Raw genomic sequence first — 14,709 nt, 5'->3', positions numbered from 1 at the left:
CAGATACAGCCAATTGTGTCTGTAGGGATGACCAACCAAGCCAGAGGCAACACGGGGATTCGAACTGGAGATCCCCGTGTTGGTAGGCAACGGAATAGACTGCTACGCCTATGCCATGGAAATATTTGTTAACAGAAAACTCATCAAAGCCCAACCTTGAAAGTAGTATTTAGGTGCGTATGATTAATGACCTACCGACACAGTTCTTTCCATCTGGCGTGTTCTCATAGCCAGCTTGACATAAACACTTGAAGGAGCCAAGCCCGTTGATACACTGTCCATTCCTACACACTTGGCCCTGCAGGGCGCTGCACTCATCTATGTCTGTAAACAGCACACATAATTACGGGATTAAGACCTTCAAAACAAACAAAAATATCAAATATCATGATTCAGCCTTGGATCAGAGATGAGCAACTTGGCCAGATGCTGAGTGTTAAATTCTGTTTTGGACACTATGAATGGCCAGCCCTACCGGCAACACACAAAAGTGGGTCAGTAAGAAAACCAAAAGGTACTTTCAAATGTTTCCTATTAGAGGAAGAGAAGCTGAAAAAAAAACTTTAGTTATAGTAACTGCCTCAATTACTTTAATATTGAATGAATTACATCCTAGCTTTGGTCTATATGTTATGTTTTAGATGTGTACCTACCCATGCAGTCATTGTTGTGCGTGAGCTCAAAGCCAGGGAAGCAGAGACAGTTGTAAGATCCAACTGTGTTCTTACAGGTGCCGTTACCACATGGCTGTCTGTCACACTCATCGATGTCTAAGGTACACACAGAGAACATTAAGAGTGGATTAAACACAAAATCATATATAATTTCTGTGTTATTATCTATCGATCTATCTGTCTATCTATCCATCTATCCGCCCGTCCATCCATCCAATAATCTAGCTATTGATCACACATTATTGACATAATCAGACAATTAGACGATGGCTATAAAGTAAACGAGGAATCTCATGACAGACGGTGGACGTGTGAAAAGTTCCAAATGACTCTTTTACAGTAAGGCAGCTGATTTCCATGTTTGGTTCGGGTGTGGTTGGAAGATCTGATAAATAAGGGTAACCCTCCATTTCTTTCTTACCCATGCACATGGTCTGGTCAGCAGTGGCCTTGAAGCCATTGTGGCAGAGACAACGGTAGCTGCCCTGTGTGTCAATACACTCTCCATGGCTGCAGACGTTAGGAATCTCCTGGCACTCATTACGGTCTGGTAGAGAGAGAGAGAGAGAGAGAGAGAGAGAGAGAGAGAGAGAGAGAGAGAGGAGAGAGAGAGAGAGAGAGAGAGAGAGAGAGAGAGAGGTAGAGAGAAAGAGAGAGAGAGAGAGAGAGAGAGAGAGAGAGAGAGAGAGAGAGAGAGAGAGAGAGAGAGAGAGAGAGAGAGAGAGAGAGAGAGAGAGAGAGAGCGAGCAAAAGGCAGAATAAAAGGAAAGTGGCATAGCAATAGAGACAGGTAGACAACGGGGAGAGGACAGAGAGAGAGGATTAACATACTGAAGTGTATATCAGATTAATCCAAGTAGATGAGATAGTGTTGTCAAGTATCTTTATCTAAAAACTAGATTTCGATCTGTACAAACATACTTGATGCATGAAGCTTATATACTATTGCAAACTAATCCTAGGCAGCCCTACAATGCTCTTTAAGTCAACTCAATGTCTTTTCCCATTGATCAAAATAACAAACAAACCCCCTATCAATTCCCCTCTACCATGGATACCAGTGCGGTGCATTTTCCATCTGCCACCAACGTAAGAAAGACCCATGTTTTCACTTGTCCCGATGTCATCTGGCGATACTGAACCCTAGCTAGGCCCGTCGCAGAGGGCGGACTCACCCACACAGGCACCGCTGGGGGATAGCTTGAAGCCTGGCGAGCACTCGCAGCGGTAGCTGCCGGGAATATTGATACAGTTGGCGTTGCGTTGGCACAGGTTGTCCCCGCTGTTACATTCATCAATATCTAAGTGGGAAGAAGAAAGAGCGGAACACAAAATATCAGTCACAGGCTCCATAACTGTCTGGTTGGCGAGGGCGATGGGCAAGCTAATAGAGTGGGCAGAAGGGGAGCAAACACACTGGCGCCATTTTGGCTCTTGTACAGCAGAGCCAGTCACTGGCTGCTTAAGGGCAATTGAAGGCTCTGGCAGATGACTGTAGGATCCCATACAGAGTCAGTTTACTAGTCTTTACAAGGGGATGATTCATGTGAGAAAAGGGCAGTGTTAACTCCACTGAGTGAAGTGCTTATAAAACTGCCTCCTTAGCAAGGGATGAATAAGTGCGATAGCTTTTGCTTGTGTTTATGTGTGTGTGTGTGTGTGTGTGTGTGTGTGTGTGTGTGTGTGTGTGTGTGTGTGCATACATATGTTAAGGTGGAAAAGAAATTGCAGCCAAGTGTTTACACTTAAGGCAGTGATGGTGTAAGCAAAATGTGTGCATATAGGGTCAAGAGAGGATGAGCGATGCACTATTATCTCATACAGTAATCCCGTGTGAAAACGGGAAGATTGGTATTTATTTCCCACCTTGTTAGTCCCCTTCTGTACTAGAAAGAGAGAGTGAGAGGAAGAGAGAAAGAGGGAGATAAAAGAAGAGGATGAGAAAGAAATGTGTATAAGAAGCCTGAGTATTACCTTCACAGATAAGTAGTATGTTGTTGTAGCTGAAACCCATGGGACATTCACAACGGAAGCTTCCTATCTGGTTGATGCAAACGCCGTTGGCACAAATACCTGGGATCTCTCTGCACTCGTCAATGTCTGCACACAGACAGCAACAGTCGGAGAATGGTATAACTCAATCTATAAAATGGTACAGTCAACATCTGCTACAGTAGATGGAAAATGAGTCTGGACAGCCTTTACGACATCAAAGCCCGGCCATAATTTGCATTTCGGTACTGAGGTCTAAAGTCTGATTGGAGTCCTCGACCTCGTGGTGACCTTACCAATGGGTTTGCCAGTGTGGATGTCAATGATGAAGCCAGGAGCCTGGTTACCACATAGTAATTGGTACTCAGCTGAGACAGGAAAAGGAAAAAATAAAAAGTATGTTAAATTGAGAATTAGGAAGATTTGCATAAAAGAAAAATGTGCATTTTGATGTGTGGTTCTAAATACATGTACATATACTGTGTTTTGGAGCGAATTCATTATGTTAAAAAGTGAGTTTGTGAATGTTGAAGGTTAGCTTTAACAAACAGGTATCGCATGTTTGACATTAAAGAAGTAGGTTAATCAGTTATGATAGTCAATAAATTAACATGTTATCAGAATACATTTTTTATTTTTCCCCCTTTTTCTCCCCAATTGTATCCGGCCAATTACCCCACTCTTTCAAGCCATCCCGGTCACTGTTCTGCCCCCTCTGCAGATCCGGGGAGGGCTGCAGACTACCACATGCCTCCTCCGATACATGTGGAGTCACCAGCCGCTTCTTTTCACTTGACAGTGAGGAGTTTCACCAGGGGGACGTAGCATGTGGGAGGATTATGCTATTCCCCCCCAGTTCCCCCTCCCCCCTCAGAACAGGCGCCCCGACTAACCAGACGAGACACTAGTGCAGCGACCAGGACACATATCCACATCCGGCTTCCCTCCCGCAGACACGGCCAGTTGTGTCTGTAGAGATGCCTGACCAAGGCATTCGAACCAAAGATCTCTGTGTTGGTAGGTAACGGAATAGACTGCTACGCTACCCGGACGCCCAGAATAAATTGTTTTTAAAATGAATAGGCAAAGCACCACGGTGTGACTCTACAGGTATTCATTATAGGAAGTTGTTAATGCAGAGTTCAGTGAGCTAGTGTGTGATGGTTCAAACTTATTTGCAGGGTGTAGTGTGGGCACGAGCGGAAATAACAGCATGAAATGTGAGTATGAATGGAAATGTGCAGCTGGATGTTTTACCAATGTGTTTCTACATATATGGGTTAGATGAAAGGTAACGTCAAACCAGTTGTTTTAGAATAGGAGTTAAATGAGGATAATGCTCGGCGGTTGGAGGCGAGGGTTTACACTCACAGGTAGCAGGCGTAGGGCAGGCCTCACAGGGTTTGTTCCAGGCCTTGCCCACATTGTAGGCACAGCAGCACATCTTCTTGGTCATGTTGAAGGACAACTCGTTCTCACAAGTGTCATTGAAGTTGCGGTAGCAGACACTTTTCCTCATGTCTGTGGATTGGAGAGTAATGCATGTATTCAATCTTAAGACCAAAAGCTGAGCAGCGTAATTGAAAGTAATTAAAAAGGTAAAAAAATAGAATAAATAAAAATAAAAAAGTCATATTTTTTCATCGATCATAGAGCTGTCTCTCCTGCTCACCCATGCAGTTGTTTCCTCCGTTGACCTGCATGTACTCAGGAGGACACACGCAGGTGTAATTGCCCAGAGTGTTGTAGCAGGTACCAGGGCCACATATCCCAATGTGGGTGGTGCACTCATCAATATCTGCAAAGACAAAAGGGAAACGAAACAATGCATACGATATATAAAAAACATTTGGGGTTGTTTTCACCGGTATGGTTTGGGAAAGTTTTCCTTTGAATTCTTACCCTCACAGATACGTGTCTCCTCATTGAGGTAGTAGCCTGCTGGACATTCACACTGGAAGCTGCCAAACGTGTTGACACAGTTACCACCCTGACAGAGGCCTGGCAACTCCTGACACTCATCAATATCTGGAAAATAAAGAGAGGGTCATTTAATTTGGCTGTTTGTAGCTGTTAACATAAACGCTGGGGGAGACTGTACTTGAGACAATGTGTAGAATACACAGAGAGAATGGGGAACATTAAGTTTGGGCAAGGCTACCTATTAAAGAGATAGACTGTTTACCTTCCAGGATGACAGTGATAGGGTTGGGTCTAAAACCTTCTCCTCCAGGACACAAAGTCTTGTATTCAGCTACAGACAAGGCGAAGATGTATAGTATTAGTCTGGTAATTAAGATTAAATGTGGCGAAGACAGATACAGCTACAGGCATTTTTTGGTTTGACACAAAACTGTGTCTAAGAAGGACAAAAATATGCCGTTAAGAGATAAAACCATTTTCAAAATGAAACGTGGGTAGGCATTTTGTAATAAATTCTAACAAAGCGCTTTGATACATACTAGAGTTGGGAGCCGGGCAGAGTTCACACGGGTTCCCCCAAGCGCCTCCCAGGGAGCAACAACAGGAAGCTCTGGTCACACCCACTCCAATCTCTGCACTGCAGGAGATTCCTCCATCGCCACGTGCCAACGTATCCAGAAAACAGTTGCCAACGCGGGTGTCTGAGATAGAGATATAAGGTTGTTTTTTTTTTGTTTTTTTTGCAAATACATGAAAGTTTTCCTTTTACCTGTCAGGATTATGTGTGTTAGTGGGTTATGAATGGAGACCCATCATATCTGATGCGACTCACCAACACAGCCCACTCCGGTGGGGTTGAGCTCAAAGTCCGGTGGGCAGTTGCAGAGGTAGCTTCCTGGAGTGTTCACACACAGCCCGTTGATGCAGTTCACTGGGTCGGCACACTCGTTGATGTCTGCAATACGTAAAGGAGACACAAAACACACACAGGGTCAGTGGGTAGCAGTGAAAGCAGAACAAGAATAGCATTTAATCTATGCGTTGTTTATGAGTCACTCTTGCTTAACCCTCTGAGACCCAAAACCCGCCGGTGGGTTTGAGAGGCATGTTTTCTAAAAAAAAAAAAAAGAAGCCAAAATTACCCCATTTATCACAGCCAGAAACCGTGGAAATAAGAATTATCATTGGATTTTCAAATTTCTGACAGTCTTGAATGCACCATGAGCGATGAGCGGTTCTGTCATAGAAAATAACTTAAAATAATGATATTTCATCAATCACTTGATTCCTAAATGTCTCATTTAAAATTTCCCCCAAAATAAACTGTTTGCACTAGTATAGACTCAGCAATGTTGCTAGGTTGTAAATATAAAACTTAATGCAACAAATCTTTAGAAATGCAAATATCCAACAGTTGTTCTTGTTTCAGCCTCTGCCCAAATAAATGAAATACAGATGACAGCCTTTACTCAAGGTAGTGACCGTGTTACTGTCACATTCCTCTGATTCACTACATTCATTCAACAGCTATCGAAAAAGAAAATACTGCCCTTTGCTTAGATGTCAGCATTACAGTAACCTTTTCTTTTAATCACCCAATTTCAAAGTTCGTATCTAAAATATTTGGTGCAAGTGAAAGACGTTTACACAGAAATATGATCTCAAATGTATCATGATCATGGGAATGAAGCAGTGCCGATTGTAGCCTGTTGTATTTTTGTAGTAAAGGATTCTTGACCGGAGAGCTATACTGACCAGTGCAGTTTCCACCACTGCGGTCCAGTTCATAACCATCATCACACACACAGCGGAACATCCCTGGAAGGTTCTGGCACGTTCCAAACACACAGATGTTCTGGAAATTACACTCATCAATGTCTACAGGGAAAAGGGGATAGGAAAATTTGAGTTATATTGCTGTGGAAAAGAAACACAAAAAAATGACCAAAAAGACTGTGGCTAAAAGTATTTTTGGTCATTTCACCCTCAGTACATATGAACAGTATTAAGGAAAAATAAGGTGTATATCTTAATACCACAACCAATTCATCTGTATTTTACAAATATTGGGTATTTGTACAACAAGGATTATTAGCAGCCATGTTTACTAGATCAAAGATGTTGGCTGGTGTTTTTGGCACAGTTGAGATGGCTTCCAGTGACACCAGGAGTACTGTACCTTGGCATGCCTTGCTGTCCTCTGTAGGAGTGAAGCCCATTTCACACTCACAGCGGTAGCCACCTGGAGCATTCAGACACTGGCCATTTTCACAAAGGTTCACATTGTCTGCACACTCATCCATATCTGAAACAGATGGACCAGTTGATTGTGAGCGGCTTTAGTACCCTCTACTAAACATTCATGCACTATCACTATACCCTGTACAGGCACAAGAGATAGTGTTCAGAACTTCAGCAACACCGTCGGCAATATTTCTCCCACCTGAGCAGGAAAAACCATCTCCATTGAAGCCCTCCTTGCAGGTACAGCGGTAAGATCCAGGTGTGTTGACACAGTCTGCATTGGGGTTGCAGTTGTGGTCCTCTGCAGAGCACTCATCTTGGTCTACAAAGAGGCAATGTAAAGAAATAAAATTACATCTCTTCAACTCAGGGGTGGAACATTTTAAAAAATACAAAAAACAAACAAAAACAAAGCTTAAATGGCACAGCAAAAGAAATCTTCAATTGGACAGATATTTTAGTGAAATATTAAAATATTTATAATTTAATATTTATAATATAACATTGATAATAATATTATATTAATATATTTATAATAACAACATATTGGAATTTTATAAATATCAAAATATTTAGTGAAAAAGAACCATGAAAGTGGTTCTCCAATATAGAAATATCTAACTAAACTTCAGCCCAATTTTGTGATAATCTAGGGATGTACTTACCCACGCACTTGATACCGTCTCCGATCCAGCCATCTCGGCAGCGACACTTGAAGCTTCCAGGAACATTGACACAGGCAGCATGCATGTCGCAGTTATGAGCCCCAATCTCACACTCATCAATATCTGTAGAAACGTGGAAATCAGTTAAGCGACTGACAGACGGTAACTTATACAACTTCATGATCCAGTGATCCTAAAATAGTCTAAATATGATGAATAGATAAACTATGATCTAGAGATACAACACATAGGACTCAAGTTTCATTCCCCATTTTATCGACAGAGCTCGTTTTATAAAAAACAACTCTGCCTGACTTTTACAGTTTGTTGAAATTTTTGTTATTGTTGGTATGAACTAATGTGAGGTAGAATGAGATTCTGAGCTAGTTATTCATCTTCGCATGCACTTATTAAAAATGACAGCATATTCCAGTACGTTAAACCTCGACAACAACACATCTTTAGTCATTTAGAAACTGCAGAGAACAAGCAATTATGCGAGACAGAGGGCTTGCCAAATTTCCAGTTACAGCATAAATAAATGATCAGCTCCAAAAATCTAGACCAGAGTGTTCTGCTGTATGCATGGATGGATAATCTCTTTCAACAGCCGGCACAGATATGGACAAACAGAGGCTCAGACCCCTCATGCGCAGTTCAGCCCTGGTGTTCGAGTGAGTGAGTGAGTGAGTGAGTGTGTGTGTGTGTGTGTGTGTGTGTGTGTGTGTGTGTGTGTGTGTGTGTGTGTGTGTGTGTGTGTGTGTGTGTGTGTGTGTGCGTGCGTGCGTGTGTGCATGTGTCTGTGTTTGAGGTTACCTGTACAACCCGTTGAGCCCTTCTTGACAAAGTACCCTAGCTGACAGTGGCATATAAAGGAGCCCTTGGTGTTCTCGCAGTCGCCGTGGAGGCAGATGTTTGGGTTCAAGTCACACTCATTCACATCTGGAAAGAGAGGATCAGACAGACAGACCCAGACAGCACGTGAATATTTGGACCTTAGAGACCAGAGTGACAGAAAATGGGACTGACAGAGTTGGCTGCAGAGACAGACAGACAGGAAAACACATCAAATCAGAGAAATAAACAAATGAATGAAGCAAAAGAAGAAGAAAAAACAGGAGAGAGTGAGAGAGAGAGAAGCTAAAACTATATGAGGGAAAGGAGAAAGATAGTACACCTGAGTCTAAAGTTATCATAAAATCACTGTTTCCCTTCTCACCAATGCAGGTCCTCATGTCCATGGAGGCCATGAAGCCATCGTAACACAAACAACGGTACTCCCCGGGGATGTTGGTACACTGTCCTCCATCACAGATGTCTGGGCTCTCTTCACACTCATCAATATCTGGGGGGTAAAGTAGAATTCAACGCTATCCTTCTTTCGATATAAGTTTACTGCTTAAACTGTATCCCAAACCCAAACAGATTAAGTAAAACCCTACATATTTTCTACATGTGTATGTGCTTGTGTGTGTGTGTGTGTGTGTGTGTGTGCGTGCGTGCGTGCGTGCGTGCGTGCGTACGTGTGTGCGTGCGTGCGTGCGTGTGTGTGCTGAATCTCAGTGAGAGACGCCTGAACTGAGCCAGGACTAAACTAGGTTGTGCATCTTACAGCTTCAAAAGCCAACGTGCTGGATGGTTGTTTACAGTTCTAAAAAAGGGAAAACATATTTATATAGTGTACTTACCCTGAAAGCAGAACATTTAGGCATTGAGATAAGCTCTGGCCATGCATTATTTGTAGCTTAAGGCTGTAAAAAATAACCAATGTTCACCAGAACCCTCCTCTCTCCAGTGACCTAGCTGCAGACTTCTGACGTGGATGTGATCTGACATTGCCTTGTTCCCTTACCTGCGCAGGTCCTGAGGTCGGGCATGAGGGCATAGCCTTCACTACAGCTACACTCATAGCTCCCCTCAGAGTTGGTACAGTGGGTGTCACAGCCTCCATTCATGATGGTGCACTCATCAATATCTGTAAGGAGGAATTACAATGAAGGCGTTCAAACAGCTGTGAGAATGACTTACCAAAGAGTACAAAAAAAAAAAAAAATCAGTTTTGTGGACCAAATAACTACTAGCCTTATTTTTTTAATTTTGATTTTGATATGCTCTAATGATCCCCGAAGGGAAATTCTTCTCTGCATTTAACCCATCCCAGCTGTGTAGCTAGGAGCAGTGGGCAGCCGCTGTGCAGCACCTGGGGACCAACTCCAGTTCGTCTCGCCTCGCCTCAGTCAAGGGCACAGACAGGAGTAATAACCCTAACATGCATGCGTTTTTGATGGTGGGGGAAACTGGAGCACCCGGAGGAAACCCACCACAGACACAGGGAGAACATGCAAACACCAAACAGAGGATGACCTGGGATGACCTCCAAGGTTGGACAACCCCGGGGTTCGAACCCAGGACCTTCTTGCTGTGAGGTAACAGCGCTAACCACTGCACCACCATGACGCCCAACTTATGAAGTACAAGAGAAATAATCTGTGACACAACGCTATTAACTTCAAAATAATGCACAATTTATTGTTAACAAACACGCCATTAAAAAAAAAAAGGCTGTCCGGTGTCAGGACTGTACTTAAAATTCCCACAGCAGTGTAAAAAGTAGTGTTTTTGTCGTCTGACTCACCAACGCAGCCCTGTCGGTCTGGTGTGGCCTGGTAGCCCGTATCACAGGAGCACTGGTAGGTGCCCACCATGTTGACACAGTGACCATTCTTACACAGGTTTTCACTCAGCTGGCACTCATTCACATCTGACAGGATAAACACAGACAAACAATCAGAGAACAACTCAATAGTACGTATACAGACCAACGTACTGCATGATTATGTATTGTAGAATGATAAAAATAATAGTAAACTCAAGAGTGGATTATAAATGTGCATTATATTCTCCTTGGGATTTTAATATTGTCTTTATAAATACTGAGCTTAACTCCGGTGTCAAGAGCCTGAGAAAAGACGATTAACCATTACTATAATATAAACACCTATTTAATAAACCTCTACTATTCGGATGCTTATGCAAGATTAAAGATATATTGAGCATGGTAGGCTGTGCTCTGTGAAACTAGCGTCCGGACATTATTGATGTTAGCAGAGCAGTTTTTCACAATTCATCCCAGATGAATAGTGGATGATGTATAACACCAAGTTTGTGTGTTAGTACATATGTATGCATGCGTGTGTCATGTATGTGTGTGTGTGTGTGTGTGTGTGTGTGTGTGTGTGTGTGCGTGCGTGCGTGCGTGCGTGCGTGCGTGCGTGCGTGCGTGCGTGTGCTAGTGATGTATCACCCACCTTCACAGGCGGAGCCATCGGTGCTGAGTGCATGTCCAGGGGGACATTCACATTCATAACTCCCCTCTGTGTTCAGGCAGGTCCCTCCCCGACACAACAGGGGATTCCTCTCACACTCATCGATATCTGTCAGCAGATGGGGAGGGAGGGAATGAGACAGAAGAGGGAGAATGAGATGAAACGGGGAAAAAGATGGATGAGAAGTGGGAATTACACAGGAAAGAAGGGTGGGAGGGAAAGAAGGAGAGTAAAGATGTCCCAAAGAGCAACACTTGTATGAGAGAAGATTACAACTTAAAAGCATCTGCTTATGCATGTTAATGAATGCATACATATGAGCGAGTGTAAGTTTGTAACTCACCCATGCAGTTCTTCATCATCATGAAGCCGCTCTCATAGCCCTCAAAGCACTCGCACTCAAAGCTGCCAGGTGTGTTAACACAGGTACCGTGGCCACACAGGTCCGGGGAAATGCGGCACTCATCAATGTCTGAGGCACAAAGGCATCAAAAAAGAACATGTCCCATGAACACAGCTCACCAAGGTTGTGAGAGACCCACATTTTATTCCAAGTTTGGTTCAACAAGGGTTTGGAAGGAATGATTACAGTGTTAACACTTTTAATTTACTCTTGAGTTCACTTCTCCATCTATCTCTTTCCTCGAGTACCTGTGCAGTTCCTCTCTTCTGCGGTGAGGGCGAAGCCACTGCTGCAGCGACACTTGAAGCTGCCGATTGTGTTCCGGCAAGTGCCGTGAGTGCACAGACCTGAGAACACCTTGCACTCGTTCACATCTGGGGGAGGGATAGAAACAGGGTTACAAATAGCAATAATGCTTCAGTGACACATAACACCCCATCAAAACACAGACCCTGATATACTTCAAGTGCTTATTTTGGGTTTTCTGACACCATGCTGTCACTGGGAAAATATCAGTAGGGGTTGCTGTACTGTACTGACTGAAACCAGGTAAATGATTCTGAGGAGCTGACCCAACTCCCTGTATTTCCTTGTTCAAAAATGCACAAGTGACTTCAGTTGTTTATGAGTGTGAGTTGTTTTTGTTGTTGTTTGATGTTCTGGACCCAAAAAAGAGTTGGCTCACACTCGCAGTCCTTATCAAGCTGTGCAGTAAACTACATTCACAGAGGGGATCTAAAAATGGCAGCTGTTGATAAACATGTTGTGTATCCACTGCCTTGCTATTCGAATTTGTTGGGGTTGATTGCTTTGATTTGTTGTTATTCACATTGCTGAACAGTAGAGGTCAGGATTCAGGCAGGGACACACATCAGCTTTAACACTGGGGTGGTTTATTGACATCTGCCGGTGACAACAGTCTACAGAACATTAATGCAAATCTATCTTGTCTTAGTCAGACGGCTTTGCATGCTAACCCATTTCTTAACAAAATCTCTGCTCCTACCTTTATAGAAGGGCCTGCCAGTCAGTATATCTCCCCTGTTGGCGAAGCCGGGCCCCCGGGGACAGATGGCCCTGTACTCGGCTGTGTCTGGTTTGGGACACTCCTCACAGTCGATACCCCAGGCGGCGCCCACTGAGCAACAGCACATGTCCACACGATATCGCCCTGGCAGCGGCTCACCACACTCATCCTCATGCCACTTCATGTAGCACTGCTCGCTACGCACGTCTGGAGATGGTAAGGTCAAAGTTCAGCTGTGAACCGAGGAAGGTGCATATGCTTCTACACATGAACAAGATGCATCAAGTACACCTGGGTGCACCTGGCCTAGGTGAACCTGGGCCTCACTTACATTTCTAAATCTTCTACTTACTTTATACCAAGGCAAAGTCCAGTGCACAATGTACTTTACAAATGGCCACAGAAATCAATATTCTTCAAAACCCGTCTAAGCTAGATTTGTTAAATTGTTCATTTAGTTCTTCATTCATTGATGCTGTCCACTTACCCACGCAGGTGCGTCCACTACCGTCCAAGGTGAGACCTTCGGCACACTCACAGCGGAATGAGCCTTGTGTATTCACACACCGGCCATTGGTACACACCCCAGGGAACACCTCACACTCGTTAATGTCTGCAAAGATGACATTATGAGAACAATAACTGCATTCATATATATATATATATATACTAAAAAACAAATAAACATATACATAACAAAAAAGATTTTACACTTTAGTTAAGTCTATGGGCAGAGCTTTAAGGGTCACTGAAAGGTCAAAAAAGGGTAAGAATGACCCTCTGTGCCTCAGTGTTATTAAGAGAACACCACGGGGGGACATTCTTTAGGTCTGACACAGCAGAAAGCGCAGCACATGTGTCCTGTCTTCACCAGGTTATCTTACCTTCACAGTTGAGGCCTTTCATACGAGCAAATCCCCGAGAGCAGGCAGTGTCTGGAGGGAGATGAGGAGAGAGAGCTGATGAAAAATGTATGGATGAAATAAATTCGTGTCTTTGTACAGTATGTGGGTGTGTGTGTGTCTGTGTGTATGACCATGAGTGTACTGACCAATCTCACAGCGCTCACAGGGGCTGCCCCAGGCAGCTCCCAGCGTGGAACAACATTCAGACTTAAGTGTAGCTCCATTGATGTTGACCTCGCAGCGACCATCTTGGATGTTCAGCCAACATGTACCCTTCATACTGTCTGTAAAATAAAAAAAAAAGAAGAAGGACGAAGTGAGATTTCATTCAGTATTCAGATTTCAGATGAGTAATGGTCAAGGATTAATTGGACCAGGGCTGTCCGGGGCTCAGCACTGCCACATAGCATCTCGAATGTCATCAGGCAGAATTGATGTTATTGAGATACTTAAAAAAAACACACACACACACACACACACACACATCTTCCATCAACGATTAATTTATTCATACATTTTTACTCTGCCTTTATTGTTAGAAGGATACATATATTACATGCTGGCCATGCAAATAAATAACGATTCATGTTTTTTCGAGTTTAAAATGACGCTGCATCATCACTTTCGTAGTCAGCGGTGAGCTGACAGACATATCAGCTGCTGTGCCCCACTCAAGCGGGACCCAGCGAAGGCATACCCCTGGAGAAAATGTCCGGTCGATGTGTCCGGTAACACCAGTGCTGTCATCATGAGTTTATTAACTGGTTGTGGCATCCTTAGTGGGACTATCAGATGAACTGCGTGGTTTACTCACTGGCGGCTCTCAGTCAGACAGGAGTGGTATACCACAAAGTTCACCTGATAGTCCCACTAAACAATGTCTTCCCGATCAACACTGATATTTTAGTGAACTGTTGTAAACTTAATTAACTAAAAACCACAGTGACTATGGCCATTCATTATCATCAGGTTTTTTAGTTTTAAATCAAGGCGAACTCATCATATCCTCAGACAGCCATGTGACTTGTTCTAGCTAGCTAGGTATGGCAGTAACATCAGCAGCCTGCACCAGTTTGCTAGGCTTAATTTTGTGACTGTAAATTAATATGAACCATCCCGTTAATCAGGTTAGGCTGGAGGCCAGTATGTGGCATAGGTGGACGGCAAGGTAGGGAGAAAAATAGGTTAGAAACTGACAGGTTTAATAACAGAATATAAATTGCGCTGATATTTTGCTTAAACAATGTTTTGATTTTACCAAATGATACTAACACAAGACAATCTGCGGCAAGTTGCCTCCGAATTTTGGTAGCTAACTGTTAGATTAAGCTAGGTGATGCGCTCTAGTTTGAGTTAAACTGTCGAATGAGCTAGCACGTACTGAAATCTATGCACCCACACATGGACCCATGGCAACCCTGAGACCACAGAGTTCCCCCACATAACAAATCCCGTTTTAAGCCCTGGTAATAGCAGCAATAAAATACACCACATAAACATCACATAGCGGCTACATCGCTCCTTAATACAATAACAATCATTCCGTGGGC

The 14,709-nt window shown here is 43.4% G+C and overlaps 1 protein-coding gene across 1 annotated transcript in view; it reads right to left on the bottom strand.

The window, feature by feature from the left end:
- The window catches only part of fbn2b (fibrillin 2b), a 109,371-nt gene that overhangs the window by 12,140 nt on the left and 82,522 nt on the right, over positions 1-14,709 (bottom strand). Inside the window, 27 exon segments of the mRNA XM_056276303.1 lie at positions 196-324; positions 654-770; positions 1,096-1,221; positions 1,850-1,975; positions 2,649-2,774; positions 2,963-3,034; positions 4,038-4,187; positions 4,339-4,464; positions 4,569-4,694; positions 4,852-4,920; positions 5,129-5,290; positions 5,422-5,544; positions 6,345-6,467; positions 6,769-6,894; positions 7,033-7,155; positions 7,499-7,621; positions 8,315-8,440; positions 8,718-8,843; positions 9,351-9,473; positions 10,134-10,259; positions 10,807-10,932; positions 11,168-11,296; positions 11,476-11,601; positions 12,234-12,461; positions 12,742-12,867; positions 13,139-13,189; positions 13,306-13,443. Of these exon segments, the coding sequence (XP_056132278.1) occupies positions 196-324; positions 654-770; positions 1,096-1,221; positions 1,850-1,975; positions 2,649-2,774; positions 2,963-3,034; positions 4,038-4,187; positions 4,339-4,464; positions 4,569-4,694; positions 4,852-4,920; positions 5,129-5,290; positions 5,422-5,544; positions 6,345-6,467; positions 6,769-6,894; positions 7,033-7,155; positions 7,499-7,621; positions 8,315-8,440; positions 8,718-8,843; positions 9,351-9,473; positions 10,134-10,259; positions 10,807-10,932; positions 11,168-11,296; positions 11,476-11,601; positions 12,234-12,461; positions 12,742-12,867; positions 13,139-13,189; positions 13,306-13,443 (3,372 nt within the window).

This window comes from Lampris incognitus, chromosome 3 (genome assembly GCF_029633865.1).
Source record: "Lampris incognitus isolate fLamInc1 chromosome 3, fLamInc1.hap2, whole genome shotgun sequence".
In the NCBI taxonomy this organism is placed as follows: domain Eukaryota; kingdom Metazoa; phylum Chordata; class Actinopteri; order Lampriformes; family Lampridae; genus Lampris; species Lampris incognitus.
Note: the sequence above shows the minus strand (reverse complement) of the source record. Positions and strands in the feature narration are given on the sequence as shown.